The sequence below is a fragment of the Mchenga conophoros genome, linkage group LG3, assembly GCF_057382185.1.
Source record: "Mchenga conophoros isolate Kocher_MC1m ecotype Shallow Benthic linkage group LG3, M_conophoros_male_GT1.1, whole genome shotgun sequence".
Taxonomy (NCBI): Eukaryota; Metazoa; Chordata; class Actinopteri; order Cichliformes; family Cichlidae; genus Mchenga; species Mchenga conophoros.
In genome coordinates this window covers 27,765,791-27,781,650 of record NC_140528.1, presented here as the reverse complement: position 1 = coordinate 27,781,650, position 15,860 = coordinate 27,765,791, and the positions used below count along the sequence as shown (strand labels likewise).

General features: G+C 43.2%; 1 protein-coding gene across 1 annotated transcript in view; it reads right to left on the bottom strand.

Annotated features, from left to right (window-relative positions):
• Nucleotides 1-9,433: 9,433 nt before the first annotated feature.
• Nucleotides 9,434-15,860, bottom strand: part of LOC146577964 (protein NLRC3-like) — a 47,212-nt gene continuing 40,785 nt past the window's right edge. The window contains exons 8-9 of the mRNA XM_085268520.1: nt 13,258-13,304; nt 9,434-13,109 (exon numbers count right to left, since the gene is read on the bottom strand). Of these exons, the coding sequence (XP_085124646.1) occupies nt 12,571-13,109; nt 13,258-13,304 (586 nt within the window). The 3' untranslated portion in view covers nt 9,434-12,570. The remainder of the gene's footprint in view (nt 13,110-13,257; nt 13,305-15,860) is intronic.

The window sequence follows — 15,860 nt, the reverse complement described above, 5'->3', positions numbered from 1 at the left end:
TCCTTCCAAGCTCCTGAGATCACCATGACCTGGGTGACTGAGAACCACAGACATCAATAAAACCACACATGAGTGATGGTAACTGGTAAATATTAACGTTTAATAAGTTGAGTTCATGTTTTTATCATTTTCCAATACTGTTCCTCTGATTCAGGATTATGTGTGTGCATTGCCGACACGGTCGTTATCATCCTACAGTCCTCTAGACACACTCAAAACTGTTAAGGGTAGCTGCACACCAGAGGTGTGAAGTATCCATACATTCATCCATCCATCAATCTTCTTCTGCTTTAACAAGGGCCAGGTAGCAGGGGCAGCAGCCTAAGCAGAAAACCCCAGACCTCCCTCTCCCTAGCCACCTCCTCCAGTTTATCTGGGGGAACACCAAGGCGTTCCCAGGCCAGCTGAGAGATATAATCTCTCCAGCGTGTCCTAGATCTGCCCTGGGGGTGCCCAGGAGGAACTCTTGTCAGATGCCCAAACTACTTCAACTGGCTCACCCTTTAGAGGAAGCGCATTTCCGCCGCTTCTATCGGCGATTTCATTCTTTCGGGCACTACCCACAGCTTGTGACCTGAGGGTAGGGACAAAGATTGACCACTAAATTGAGAGCTTTGCTTTTATGCTCAGCTCCCTCTTCACCACGATGGACCAGTGCAGCGTCCGCATCGCTGCAGCCACAGCGCCAATCCGTCTGTCGATCTCCCGCTCCCTTCTCCCATCACTCCTGAACAAGACCCAGAGATACTTGAACTCCTCCACTTGGGGCAGGAACTCGTCCCTGACCCGGAGTGGGCACTCCACCCTTTTCCGGCTGAGAACCATGGCCTCAGATTTGGAGGTGTTGATCATCATTCCTGCTGCTTGACATGTTCGAATATGGTGTTCGTTATCACCAAACTGAGGTTTGCACAGAAGTCCAATAACAAAACACCGTTCAGGTTCAGATTAAGGAGGACGTTCCTCCCAATCACGCCCCTCCAGGTCTCGCTGTCACACACGTGAGCATTGAAGTTTCCCAGTAGGACGACAGAGTCTCAAGGCGAAGCAACCTTCCAGCACCCCAGCTGGTGCTGGGTACTCTGAACTGCCCCTCGGCGCGTAAGCACAGATGACAATCAGGACTCATTCCCTGTTACCTGAAGGCGCAGGGAACAAACCCTCTCATCCACCGAGAAGAACCCCAACGTACAGGCAGCAAGCCGAGGCGATACCAAGATACCCACACCAGCCCGCCGCCTCTCACCAGGGGCAACTCAGACAGAGTCCAGCCCCTCTCCAGGAGACTGGGTCCAGAGCCCAAGCCATGCGTTGAGGTGCGCCTGACTATATCTAGCCGGTACCTCTTAACCTCACACATTGACTCAGGCTCCTTGCCCGCCAGAGAGGTGACATTCCATGTCCCAATTGCCAGTCTTGGTAGCCGTTAAGACGTTAATCCTACCGTAAAACAATAAGACAAGGTACGACCTCTCTCATGCTCCCAGGATGTGGGGGTGAACACCCTAGAGTGTTACAGACCTCCTAGGATGAGACATTCCTTCAATATGACACCAACTATATACTTCTACACACAAATGATTACATGCAGCATTCTACCATATGCAAACTTATATCACTAAAAGATTATACTGACTACTAAATACAATTTTCCATTGACAGAAATCTTCCCAAATTTCTCCTCCTGACTGTATCTAATAAAGTATGTCCATTCTAACTGAGAGTTGCTGTGTTACCTTTGTTATAAACTTGCATTTTATGTGTTTGTTTTGTGCAATTGTTTATGTTAATTGACCAATCCCTGCTGCGATCGGTGCGTGGTTATACAGCTCCAAAGTGACTGGTTCCAGCTGGAGAACCCGCCTATTAAATGGAGGCAGAAGCACTGCAGCAAGAGAGATCTCCATCATTTGCTAAGAATCTTGGAGGCTCTTAATCATGTCACTCAGGGGTGTGAAATTCATCATCACAGCTGTAACACGATTACGTGACCGTAGTGGTAGAGGAAGACCACTGGCTGTTCTGGAGTGTGGATCAAAGAAACTATATTTGCCTAATGTGGATCTGAACACTGCGATACACAATCCACTCATGATCAGCAAGGCATACTGCACATCTGACAACAGGCAGCTCAGTCCAGCTTCTAAGCTGAGAAAGGTATCTACTGCTTCCTCTGGAGGTTCTCCAAATGCCCCATACCGGGAAACCTACAAGCATCAACTTTGTCTGGCAGCTCATCGGTTGCTAAATGAATACTGTCAGGGAATCTTTTCCTGGCCTCTTTGTACATCACATCACCTTTATCCAAGACCAGATGAAGGTCAGCTGTAGTCATGTTTTCATTCTCATGAAGGAAAGCAAGAAATGTGAGTGAGTTACATGTGCACTCACTGTTTCTGGAGTCTCCATATTTGGGATGAGCCTGGCTGTGAGATGCACAGACATGTGTTACAGAGGGCTGGTTTTCAATGTTCACTCTTTCTGCATGAGATGGTCCTGCCACAACACTGTGATGGCCTATTTTCACAAAATCAGCATAACCCACCTTGTCTCTGCAGCGCAGGCACCTGAAGGTCTGGCCCTTGCCTCAAACACCAGAAAGAAGTAAACCCATACTCAGCATGGATAGCAGCTTATGTCTAGCATGCGCGCCCAACAAAAGTGTTAGCGGGATTAACTGAATAACTGCTTTTCTGTAGACTTTCAGACTCACTTTGGCCATTAAGCTGACAAAGGGACCCAATGCAGTGATGGAGGAGAGATTGGTTTGCAAGAAGTTATGTTGCATGGTCGTATATATCATAAGTGGAAGATGAAAAGGGAAAAATAGCGAATGAAAGGATACCTAAAAACGGGAGGAGGGATCCTTGTCCGATAAGATGAGTCCGATATGCATTGGGGCTCTTCTTTCTACTGCTTCTTTCCTGTCTGTAATTTGTGTGTGTTTCTGTCTGTGCTTTAATGCTCTTCACCCTGGGGTTTCTATGCTTTTTGTTTGTTTTGCTTGCTTTTAATGTTATTTCTGCTTTTACATGTACTGTTCTGCTGTTTGTATGACACTGTGTAATAAATAACTGATAACAACTCCAGAAAAGGCCTGAAATACATCACCAATTACAAAGGCAATGGGATAAATACGGATATATGGACATCTCATTAGCAGAGAAACTTAAGCCTGCGCCGACCAGCTGACTCCTGTGTTCACCAGAGGATTCAACCTCTCCCTGTCACAAGCCACTGTCCCTCACTGCCTGACATCATCACCAATAGTCCCAGTCCCCAAGTCCACCATCATCAGCAGCCTCAGCTGCTTCTCCACCCGTGACCATCACATAAACAGCCTGTTACCATGGCAACACCTCAGCTCACCATCATGTCATCAGACATTAATTTCATATCATAATAGTAATAAACTGACGAATGATTTCAGTTTGTAATCTGATAACAATAAATAACTTATAATAATTTAACTGAAACAATAACGCAGCTTTGGTTTTACTCTGACTGTGCTTTTATTTTGAAACATCAGGGGTTGTGTCCATGGAAACAGTAGCTCATGCATACTAACGCTGCTGTTGGTTGGACCTGGCTACAGCATCACCTCCACCTCACCACCTAACAGCCAATCAGCTACTGGTTGATGATGTCATTCAGGCTGATTGGACGTACAGGAGCTGACAGGTGTGTGTGTGTTCATGTGTGGAGGTCAAAGGTCACAGACTAGTTGCAGTCACACACAGCCTCACCTGTCATTTACGTGTGGACGAGAAAAACGGAGAAAACGCAGCGTCAAAGGTGTGCGCCTTTTTTGACGTCACACTGTGCGCCACGTTATTGTTTCGGTGAAATGAATTTCTACAATACTGTTAATTCTACTCTCTGCAGTGTTTAAATGCTTACATATACACACAGTTACTGTCCCTCCACACATACGACTCGGTTCTGCTTCTATGCCCCAGCTTTGTTTACTTTTTCCCACCGAGGCTTCTAGACTTCTGATTGGCCAACATTTCTGCACGGTTAGGAATATATCGCTACCTGTTGCTGTGGCATGTTCATAGCAGCGTTTTCCTTCATTTCTGCCTTTACGTGTGGACGGGATTCTTTTTTAAAACGGAAAATCTCAGTTTTAAAAAATACCCGTGTACGTGTGGACGTAGCCTTAGACTGAAGCCAGATTCAAACAGAAACAGCCTCAAAGACTCAGAGAGAGCGCTGCTCCATCTCTGGACCCAAAATATATGTTCCACCACCACGCTGCAATGCATCCTGGGATAGGGTGGGCCTACCTGTGCTTCAAATCCAGGGAGAAGGAGGACACGTTTGTGGGAGCCTGGGAGTCTGGACGGCCTTCGTGGCCTCGCTGTGATGTCATGGACCTTCAGAGGAAGCAGAGGCTGAATTGAAACACACCTGCTGACTTCCTGTGTTCTGCTCTGACAGCTGCCATGTGTCACAGCCTGGATAATAAAGCCATCAAACTTCACTCAGCTCCAGTAACACCATCAGTGTTTGATGTCCACAGGATTCATCAGCTTTAACCATGATAGAAGCAGGAAGTTAAGATGAAGATGATCAACCACACTGAGCGACACACTGCGAGCAGGTTCGCAGAGATCTGAGCAAGAGCGAATGAAAAAACTGAGCGAGAGGGGCTGTTATTAAATGAATGAAGTCGTCACCTCCCAGCTTCAGTCAGACTGGTTCACCTGTCCCCACACCAGTCACACCACTGGCTGAGAACATGGATAATGTGACTTGGAGCTCTTTTGGTTCAGAGACAGCAAGCAGTTAGGCAAAGAGAGAAGAGCTCAGCCTGTGGGATTCACTGAAAGATGTCATAGAAATGCTCAGCACCATCCACAAACATTTGCATTATTTGCAAAGAACATGGAGAACATCGATGCATGAACGCAGCAGTACTCGTGTATATTAAGAAAACAACATTTACAGCTACATTTACCAGAGGACCACAGACCCACGCAGTAAACACAAGAGAGATAAACATGTTCGTGAACACAGGTTTGTTCTTAGAGATTTATGACTTAATGCCAAACTATTCTGTTTGGACATCAGCGTGTCATTGCTCAGTGCAACACAATGCAGATTATGCAGTTTAACAGCATTTGACACATTTCTGGATATAAACATGTTTCAGGCTGAAAAGTCCTTCAATGTTGACACTAGATCATATTTTCTACTCTTATGTCCACTGGAGTGGGTTCAGTCTGTCAGGTGTTATCTAATGATCTACCAACCAAGTTAATCATCCTGTCATGAGATTTGGTTCCATCAGACAGAAATGGATGAACCAGTGTTGATGTTTGGTTTCAGACTGATGGCACAATGATTGTGAGCATGGATGCCGACTTTGGCCTTGTAAGAAAAAGAAGAAGTATTACTGAGCGCTTGGATGGAAACATCATGTTTGTAAGAGACAAAGATGTAGAGGAATGTCTGCTGTCTCATCCTGAGAGCTCCAAACCAGCTGAGCTGAGGAAATGTTGAAGGAAACTTCATGTCACTGCTCCATCACTAGTGAGGCGCTCTCCTAAATAAGTCATAGTTTGAAATGGACTGGTTATATAAGAAACAACATTTGAAGTATTTGTGATGGAAACAGATGTTTTTGAATGTGCAGATGTTGAGTGTTGCCCCCCCCCCCCCCCACACACACACACACCTATTTTTTTTTTTATTTTAAAGATAATTTCTGTCATGTTAAAGTTATTATGGTTGATTGAGGACTACTATTTCCTTTTGTAATTAGGACTGCAGCAACTCTGAAGCTGGAAATTTACTTCAGTCACAAAACCAGCAGAAAAAACTAGATGTAACTGGTGTAACTGGTGTATTTGGAGCCTCCTGTCGTCATGAAATTCCCTTGATGTTTTTGAACATGATTCATGGAGAACGCTGAGTTGTTAATCAATGCTTAAGTTGTTAACCTACAGTCAACAATGTCACCAAATGTTTCCCAAAATATTATTTCTCTTATCGACCCGAAACCATTGAGATGATCTGTTTTAAACAGGCGAGCAGATCCAGTGTCATCAGTGAGCTGGTGAAAAGATACCAGGACAAGAACATCAAGTTGAATTTCATATACGACACTGTGTGCTGTCCTCACATATACATGTGAGTATCTTCTTTTACTATATGACACAAGAACAACATTTTCTGTTTATAAAACTGTGTTTGGTGTTTATCAGACAAATGCAGGAGGAACACCTCCAGGTGTTTCCCTGGCTGTCCATGTTTATGGACATAAACTGGTGAATGTACACCAACTGACACACATGTCATCCTAAGCACATGCACACACTATTCAGTCCATACTTTGATACACTCTTGTACAGTAAACAGCAAATATGTGTTAATCAGAAATCATGTAGAGCACACGAAGGCTTCCTGGGTTTGGGCTGAACGATGGAGAAGGCATGGAGAGGTTCTGCTCCTTCCTCAGAAGATCTGCACGAGTCACAAACAGATGACTCCATCACATCGACTGGACCTTCTGACTGATGCACTATTGCATTATGGGAGGAGGAAGTCATTGGATCTAGGTCTACATATTTCTGTATTAGTAGTTAAAATGACTCATTTCGATTCAAACAGAGAGCTGACAGTTCCTACTGATAGAAGTGCAGCTCCTTCAGAGATGGGACAAAGAGGAGAAGGTCACCAGTCTGCTGAGGAGGAGATTTCTGCCGTCCTGAAAGAGTCCCCGAGTAACCCGACTTTAATGGACCGTATGCTTGTAGTCGCAAGTGAATCTTTTCTCCCCATGTTTGTCCAAGTGACTATTTCAGAACAAGACATCCAACAGTGGATGGAAAGAGAGACAGAAGCTGCCAAACATGCACTTTTGAAAACGAGACCCAAAGGTTTGTTGATTTGGCCTGATTTGTTTCTTATTGGGTATTCAGGAAGCTGACAGTAGCTGCTTCCTGTCTTTAGACTATGTTCCCAGATGGAAGAGGAAGTATGTCATGAAACTGGTCGGGCATTGCACAGCTACAAGCATTTCACCTCCTGTCATACTGTGTATGGTTTTGTGTGTGTGATAAATAAAATTTGAATTTAAAACTGGTTCAATTCAACCAGTTCAGGTAGGATTGAATTCAACTATATTTAGTGTTTTGTTGATAGAATTTCCAACAGTAAGAGTTCAAATGTTAGCAAACATACAGGTTAACAGCTGTGCTTAGTTATGTCGACTATATGATGGTAAAACCTTGCTGTCAGTTTTACATGTGTGTTTTTAAATGTAGATCCCTGAATCTCGAGTCATCCACTGCAGACCAAACACAGGAAGTTAACGTGTTAATGTTACCATTTCCAATCATGGTGCCCTTCATCTAATCTGGAAGTGTTTGTTTTGGGGCGGTGTTGTTCTTCCTATTGTGTTTAGGACAGAGATGCTCTTCAAACAACTGACAGACATGCCCACATTACAAGAAGATGGTGTGAGTCTGATTTGATGTTCCAGTCAATGCTGAGAGACCTTGACAAGGAAGTCAGAGGTCAGATGATGATGCGAGCAGGAAATGAAGAAGGAAGAAGGATCGCTCTACTTAATCTCAAGCACTTCTTCATTGTCACAGAGAGGGAAACGTTGTATTTTCTGCGTCACTTCCTCACAGTAAAGATATTTGTACTCCTGGAAAGAAGATTCTGTGTGTAAGCTGTTGATGGCACAATAAGCAAATTTGACTTTGCAAAATGTTGTGCAGGGAGGTTGTGGTTGCTGCTTGGACAAACATGACCTGGATGACTGAGAACCTACGCAGACACGTTCTGAAGGAAGGGCTCCACACTTATTGGACTGATTTAACTCTGCTTATTGTCATCGAGCAAAGTTTATTTAATGTGTCTCAATGATTCAAGCTGCAGTTGGTCGTCATCTTCATTGAAAAATAAATATGAATAAATGATAATAATAAATAATATCATGTGATGTTGGTGTTTTGTGTAAATGTCTTTTTGAATGTAAACGCTTTGTTCCAGACAGACAGGGAGTCGCTATCAGGCTGTCCAAGCAAACCCACGTCTGTAACAGAGACTGAAGAAGATTGTGACAGAGCCCAACAGTCTGCAGTGGCCACCACAGTCCACCGTCTTCACATCACAATTTCAACATGTCTGTGACGTCTCCTTGCCCTTGTACTCACTGACCTGCATTCATCCATAGATGACACTCAGGACCCTGGTTCCACAGCTGTTCTTGTTCACAGCAGCATCCAGTTAGAGAGGAAACTGGATAATGCAATGATGATGTTCCAGCATCATGTTGTTGCTCCTCCTCCACATGCTTACCTGCCACAGTTTAACTCCGCCTCTCAGACAGTCATGTCACCTGATCTGCATGTTTTGCTGTACGATGACGTCATCTTGAGGTTGACGAGGAGAAAAACTAGTTTAGTCCTGCAGATGGCGATCTTGCAAAGTGTTCAGAGAGCCGACACTTTGATGATGCTGCCTGGGTTGGACTCTATACGAGCAGCTTCCACTCTGGTTTCACTTTTAAATAAACTTGTTTGATTTCACTTGTAAAAGCTGAGAAATAAATATTTTATTGCAAAATTATTTGTTGGTACATTTTTTGAGGGTCAAATATCCTGTTTGATTTGAGGAATGAACTGTTAAGGTGGAATAAATGAATCAGTTGAAATACATCAGACTCCAGAAGATCCAGGGTGACATCATCGTTACCTGGCAACAGAAGCCCTCATCTGATTTTATTGGAGGATATTTACACCAGCAACACTGTTTAGTTTGATATGACGGGTTAACAACATGCTGTGATATCCAGTTCATCTGTAATAGATACTGGATCTAATCAGTCAGCAGATATTTGATCAGCTTATTTATAACTATACTAGAAACAAACACAACTGTGTTGGTGATTAATTATTTGCGCTGCTCATGATGTCATCATCACTCCCTCCTCCACCCTCAGCAGTCCCAGCATGCTGCTGTGGTGCACCCCACCCTCACTCTACACCTGAGCCACAGACCACACCCTCCACCTCAATATACACCACAGTTTTCTCTGCTGTGGAAATGAGATCAGGAGGAAATCATCATTATTATTATTTAATAAACGCTCACATTAATGTGGGCTTATTTGTTTCATATTAGAAACATTAGTTGAGTGTTTTTAGTATAAAATGGTCAAAGTCCCTCTTTTTGCTCCTCCCCTCACCTGTGGATGGGCGGTGCTGTTACCGTGGTGACAGCTTGGATGTGTTTCAGCCCTGCCTGGTTATCACTGCAGGAATCTTTCACATTTATTACAGGTAATAACTCTGATTTTTCTGTGTATTATGAACCAAATGTATCCTGATACTCACAGAGATGGATGAGCAGAGGTCACATGATGAAAGAACAAACATGGAGTCTTTGATTTATTTAGATATTTATTGATGAATGCAAACAAACCCGACACTGAACCATCGTCCAGCAGAACAAACCTGATCACATGACCTGCTGACCCAAACAGTGCAAAGCTCCATGGCAACAACAACAAACAGCCTCACATATGTTAACAGAGGCTGTTAGAAGCACAGAGTCTTTACAGTCTTTCTCCTGTTTGGACACAGATCTCTGCACATCTTCATCACAGTTACTCACAGACGTGCAGAGTGTGTGGATATCAAAGCTAAGTTTCCACCATGTTTGTAGTCTGTACTGGGACTCATGGAGCATCTCTCTATGAGCACTCAGTGCGTCCCAGTTTAACCAGCAGCCTTCACACCACACATCACACAGACATGGAAACTTCAAACCTCAGACTGAAGTCACTGCCAGTCTCTGGCACCAGCGACTGTGCTAACAAACACAGCAAACAGTGAAGGTTTGGTAGAGAAAGCCAGTTGGGTAATACCAAGTACGTGGTGGAGGAGGCGGGGTTACATTACTGGATGATTAAACATGGAACTATTTTGCTGATAATAATTGAAACAATTAAAGAAAATCAAAAAGCTATTAATGCAAGATAATTCATAATTTTATAAACTGGAATGATGAAATTATATTGGCTGGATCTGATTATTGGGGGGTCATGACCCCCGTAACCCCCCTGGAAATTACGCACCTGGTCCTGAGGTCAAATCCACCATCTTTGTTTCAGAGCTTCATGTTCTCCCGTGTTTGTGTGCGTCCTCTCCGGTACTCCGGCTTCCTCCCACAGTCCAAGCACATGCAGTTAGTGGGGTCAGGTTAGCTGTGAGTGGTTGTGTCTCTGTGTTATTCCACCTTAATAAATGACTTCCTGTTAGCATGAAGTGCTTCTGTAGGACTGATGTCATTTTCATGGTTGGATCATTTAAATGAAGCTGGACTCAGATGCAGTAAATAAGCTGATTGATCATTAATGAATAAAGCTGGTCAAACACATCACGTGGACACATGTGATTGTGTGTTGTAGTATTGATCCCAATGCTGGTATCAGTCCTGGATCAATAACACTGGATGGATGCGTTCAGCATGGAGCCCTGAGCTGTGTTACAGACAAACATGGAAACTGACAGGTCTGTGTCATTCACAGTCTGTAACACTTCTAAACAACAGAGGCTGACCCAAGTGCCTCAGAGCCAGGCACGCTCACATCACAGCTCTCTAAATAAGCCAGTTTCAAAATAAGAGCTGAAAGCTGTGTTTGCTTGTGTTAGCTTATTATTGTGGAGACTAACATTCAGTGATCATGTGTTCAGACTCATAATGATTACTCTCAGAAATCCTGATCTTTGTATTTACTGTGTGTTGGATCAATAACTGAGATTCATGGTATCACACAGCTGTGCTGCTGCTGATGTCAGCACATCTGGAACAATACGAGGTATCTGCTACCAGACTGAGCAGGACGTGAGACCTGTGGACTGTTTAAAGCTGTCCCTCCACAGCTCACTCAGACCTGATCCACACCTCAGTGATATTCTCTGACTTCCTCAGTAGAGACAGAAACCATTCAGATCTGGGACCATCAGCTGACTGATGATGTCACACAGACTGTGTTTTTCAGGAACAGTGATTCTGATGTGAGCCTGCTAGCTGACAGCAGACCTGATGAAAGCACATGTTCACATCTGTGAGGACAGACTGGACTCTTTGACTGCACCTTGGTTCTCCTCAGAGGTCTGTACAGGAGCATGTCCACCCCCACTGAAGATCTCAGTCACTGTGAAACATAGAAAGCTGCTTGTGTGGCCTCTGCCTCACATGTAGATACAGCTACAGGTTTCTCTGTCAGTCAGACTGAAACAGTGTCCTGATGCTGCATCATTCAGCTCTGTGCCCCAGTCAGCATCACTGGGAGCTACCAGTGTTTCTGCCCTTTTCCTGTAACACTACACTCAGCACAGGCTCAGCTGGTATCCAGTGTTGGACTTTGGCTTCAGCTGCTGTGATAGATCCTCTAACATAGATCAGCTCTGCTACATGTTGTTAGATAAGTGCAGCTGCTGTCATGTCCTGATGTTTCTCTGGCTCAGCAGCTTCTCCATCAGAGGTTCACATGGAGCTGATCCAGTATCTCCAGTAACTGTGTTCTGTGCCTCACTGGTTCATCCTTCTGTCTGTGTGACGTCAGTCAGATGTTGAAGTTAAACTCTGTAATCTTCACTGTGTCACAGAGTTCAGTGAGTCCCGTTATTCACAGTATCAATCAGATCATCAGAGAACAGCTGATCAGCAATCAGTGGTGCCAACAGCGCCTCCTGTGGTGAGAGGATGCAATAATGCAATGTAGCATTTTTCCACTCAACACTTGCAGTCATGGAAACTGTCTGTTGGATCTGTGTGACGTTGCTTTCTTGGTTAGAGTTCCTCACAAATGTCCAGATGATTCTTCTAATGAGGCGTCGACCATGTTTGCAGCTCTTTGGAAGAAAACGTCGCCCTTTGCCATCCTTACTTTTCTTTGACTTCTTCAAATGCAGCTGAACTCCAGCTGGTATTTTCTTGGACTTTGCAGCTGTTTCTGGTCATCAGTTCATTCCTGCAAACCTCTGAAGCTGAACAACAATGATGCTGCATTGCTGGCTGATCCCAAAAGGTTGATTCTGTTCATCTGGACGTTTTCAGAAACGTTTGCTCACTGATCAGGTGACTTCTTCAGTCTCAGCTGACTGCAGCTTTACAAGCTTACAAACAGCACATTTGCACAATGACTGAAAGCAGCAGCACCTGATATATATGATACTAATATAATACATATACATATATAATCCATACTAATGATGAAGGAACTGAGCTCACAGTCCATTGTTCATTCAGTGAACTACTCAGTTTATTTTGGGCCTCAGAAATGCTCACTCTGTTTGTACATCACTGTCAGCAATAGACTCATTCTGCTGTGTGGACAGGAACACATGTGACATCACTTCCTGTTTGTTTGTGACTGAAGAAGTTTACAAGGAATCATTTAGAAGAGTTTCAAACATCAACTGATTGAATCCATGAATGTGAAAACGTGTTTGTGAGTGAAAGAGACAGACATGTACAGACTGAACTATCTGTTCAACAGTCAGAGTGTTTCTGTAACAGGAGACACTCTTTACACTCCACTCAGCACAGGGACACTGAGGAACCAGGAGACCAGACCATAAACCCAGGATAAAGAGTTTGAGTGAATGTGGTGTTGAAGGTGTGGAGGTGGATCAGAGTGTCAGAGGAGACTCTGTAGAAGGACAGAGTGCCAGCAGGACAGTCCACATACACTGCTGCTCTGTTAGAGACAGAGGAGGAGGAGGAGGAGGAGGAGATGAATGTTTGTATCTTATTGTGCCTGACAGACTGAGGACCATCATTATAGCAGCTCAGACTCCAGGACTGATCATTGAATCCAAACAAACAGTCATAGCTGCGTCCTTTCCTTCTGATGCTTCTGTAACTCACTGATATATTAACCTCTCCTCTCCACTCGACCTCCCAGTAACAGCGACCAGTCAGACCATTTCTACACAGCAGCTGTTGATAAACATCAAATCTGTCTGGATGATCAGGATATGACTGAACCTCCTCCACACGTGTCACCTTCCTGTTGTTGTCAGACAGTTGGAGCTTTGTGTGCACTGTGTTTGTGTCGATTGTGAGTTGACAGGAATCTGATGGAGAGAACAAACACAATCCAGCTGCAGTTATTGATCCATCATCTGTTCATTGATTGACACTTTGATGATGACTCCTGACATGATGAAGATGGTTGAATGTGTGCTGCTTTGTTTTCATGAATCCCATTAAAAACACACTTACACTTCCTCAGACCTGGTCTCAACCATCGGACTCCAGCAGGCTCCACCCTGAAAGGAGGAGGGGGGTCAGAGCAGCACAGTCAGCATGCACACATGGACATTACATGGCTCTCACACACACACTGTTACACACTGAGCTCAAAGCTCGGCTCCACTGTTTTATTCAAAGAAATCTACATTTATTTATCAGCACATTTAAAAACAGCTTGAGCCAAAGTGCTGCACAGAGTAGAGAGAAAATAGGAAACATACACAGTAATGACTATAAAGACTGGTCAGGATTGAAAGCTACAGAGTACAAATGTGTTTCCAACCGGCTTTTAAAAATGTCCAGTGTTGGTGACGACCTGATGTGAAGGGCGACTGTTCCAGAGTTTGGCTGCAGCCATCGATAAAGCTCACCTCTGTTTTTACGTCTAGTTCTGGTCAGAAGCTGCTTATCTGCAGACCTGAGGGCTCCACTTGGATTCTTTTGTTAAAGAGAGATAAGATGGAGCCAATCCATTCACAGATTTAAAGACAACCAGATCTGGAAGTGGATTCTACCACGTACTGGTAACCAGTGGAAAAAGCTGCTGATGGGTCGTCTAGCACAGACCCACCGCTGGAACCAGACAATTGATGAGGGAGAGAACTGTGACAGCGCCGTTCCTTCACTTGACCTCAGTCGCTCTCGTCTGCTCCCTCGTAACACTGCTCTTTATTGAGCTTACATGAATATGCACAAGTTCATTATGACGTCTTACACAGGTATGAACAAAGAGTACCAGTCTGTGCATAGTGTAGGTGTGTGTTCCAGATGTGACCCTGTGACCCCAAAGCTGGTGCTAAGAGTCCAGCGGTCCCCCTAACAAAGGGCTCTTATACTTAAGCAGATACAGAGTAGGTGTCCTCCTACACCATAAATCAATAAGAGAGGGTACGACCTCTCTCATGACCCCAAGTGGTGTGTGCATGCCAGAGCACTCTGGAAGGCACACACAGTCTTTACAGACTGCTAAGGATCAAACCTCTATCATTATGCAATCGATTATAAAACTTTAAGCATATATGAGTAAATATTTCTAAGCATAAATGACAATCAACACTATAAACCTTACAGCTGGTTTTAATAACAGAATTTATTTGTTTCTCAAATGAGAAAGAGCTATCAAGAAACACTCCTAAATCTTTAGTTCTGAACTTTTCCAATGGGCCAGGGTCAACATTATCTGCTAATGCTAAATAGGCTGCCGTTATTAACTAATACTAATTTGATGTGAATTAGCATTATGCACTAATGTTAACATTTACTTTTTAACAATGTGAGTAGCTAATGCTAACACTATTTCCCTTAACTTTAAAAAATGTGCACGGCTAATGCTAACACTCTTTTCCCTAGCATTACAACAATCTGTGCTGCTAATGCTAAGTAGACCGCCATTAGCACCTACATCTGATTTAAGGCAAATACGCATTAGAACCTAATACTCATATTGTTTTCCTTTGCTTTATAGCAATGTGAGCAGCTAGTGCTAGGTAGGCTGATGCTTGCAGCTAATGCTAATTTGATGTGAATTAGCATTATATTAGTCGGGATTTAATGCTAAGTAGACTGCCATTAGTGGCTAACGCTAATTTTAGGTGAATCGGAATTGGCAGCTAATCCTAATACCATATTTTCTTGCTTTATAACAATGTGACCAGCTAATGCTAAGTAGGTTGCCGTTATTAGCTAATACTAATTTGAGGTGAATTAGCATTATCCGCTTATGCTAACAATTTTTTTTCGTACTTTTTAACAATATGAGTAGCTAATGTGAACAGTATTTTTCATTCAATTTTAACTTTTCCCCTGCGATGTGAAGAGTTAATGTTAAATAGGCTACCATTAGTGGCTATGCTAATTTTAGGTGAATAAGCATTGGCAACTAATGCTAATACCATATTGTCTTAATTTCTAACAATGTGAGCGGCTAATGCTAAATAGGGTGCCGTTATTAGCTAATGCTAATTTATCCGCTAATGCTAACAATGTTTTTCTTATATTTTAAAAATATGAGTAGCTAATGCTTATACTATTTTTCCTTCAATTTTAACAATGTGATGTGTGTTACCGTTAATAACTATTGCTAATTTGATGTGAATTAGCATTATCAAATAATGCTAACTATTTTCCTTTGCATTATAACGATGTGAGGACTTATGCTAAGTAGGCTGCCATTACTAGCTAATGCTAATTTGACGTGACTTAGCATCATCCGTTAATGCTAACTCTTTCCCCTTGCATTATAACAATGTGAGCAGCTAATGCTAAGAAGGCTGCTTTTATTAGCTAATGCTAATTTGATGCGAGTTAGCATTACCCGATAATGCTAAAACATTTCACTTCCCTTTTAACAATGTTTGCAGCTAGTTCTAAGTTGGCTGATGCTTGCAGCTAAAGCTAATTTGATGTGAATTAGTGTTATATTAGTGAGGAATTAATGCTTAGTAGAATGCCATTAGTGGCTAATGCTAATTTTAGGTGAATAGGAATTGCCAGCTACTGCTAAGTAGGTTGGAGGCCGCAGGAAACAAACAGGAAGTGAGTGAAGGACACAGGAAATGTTTCCATCTGTTCCT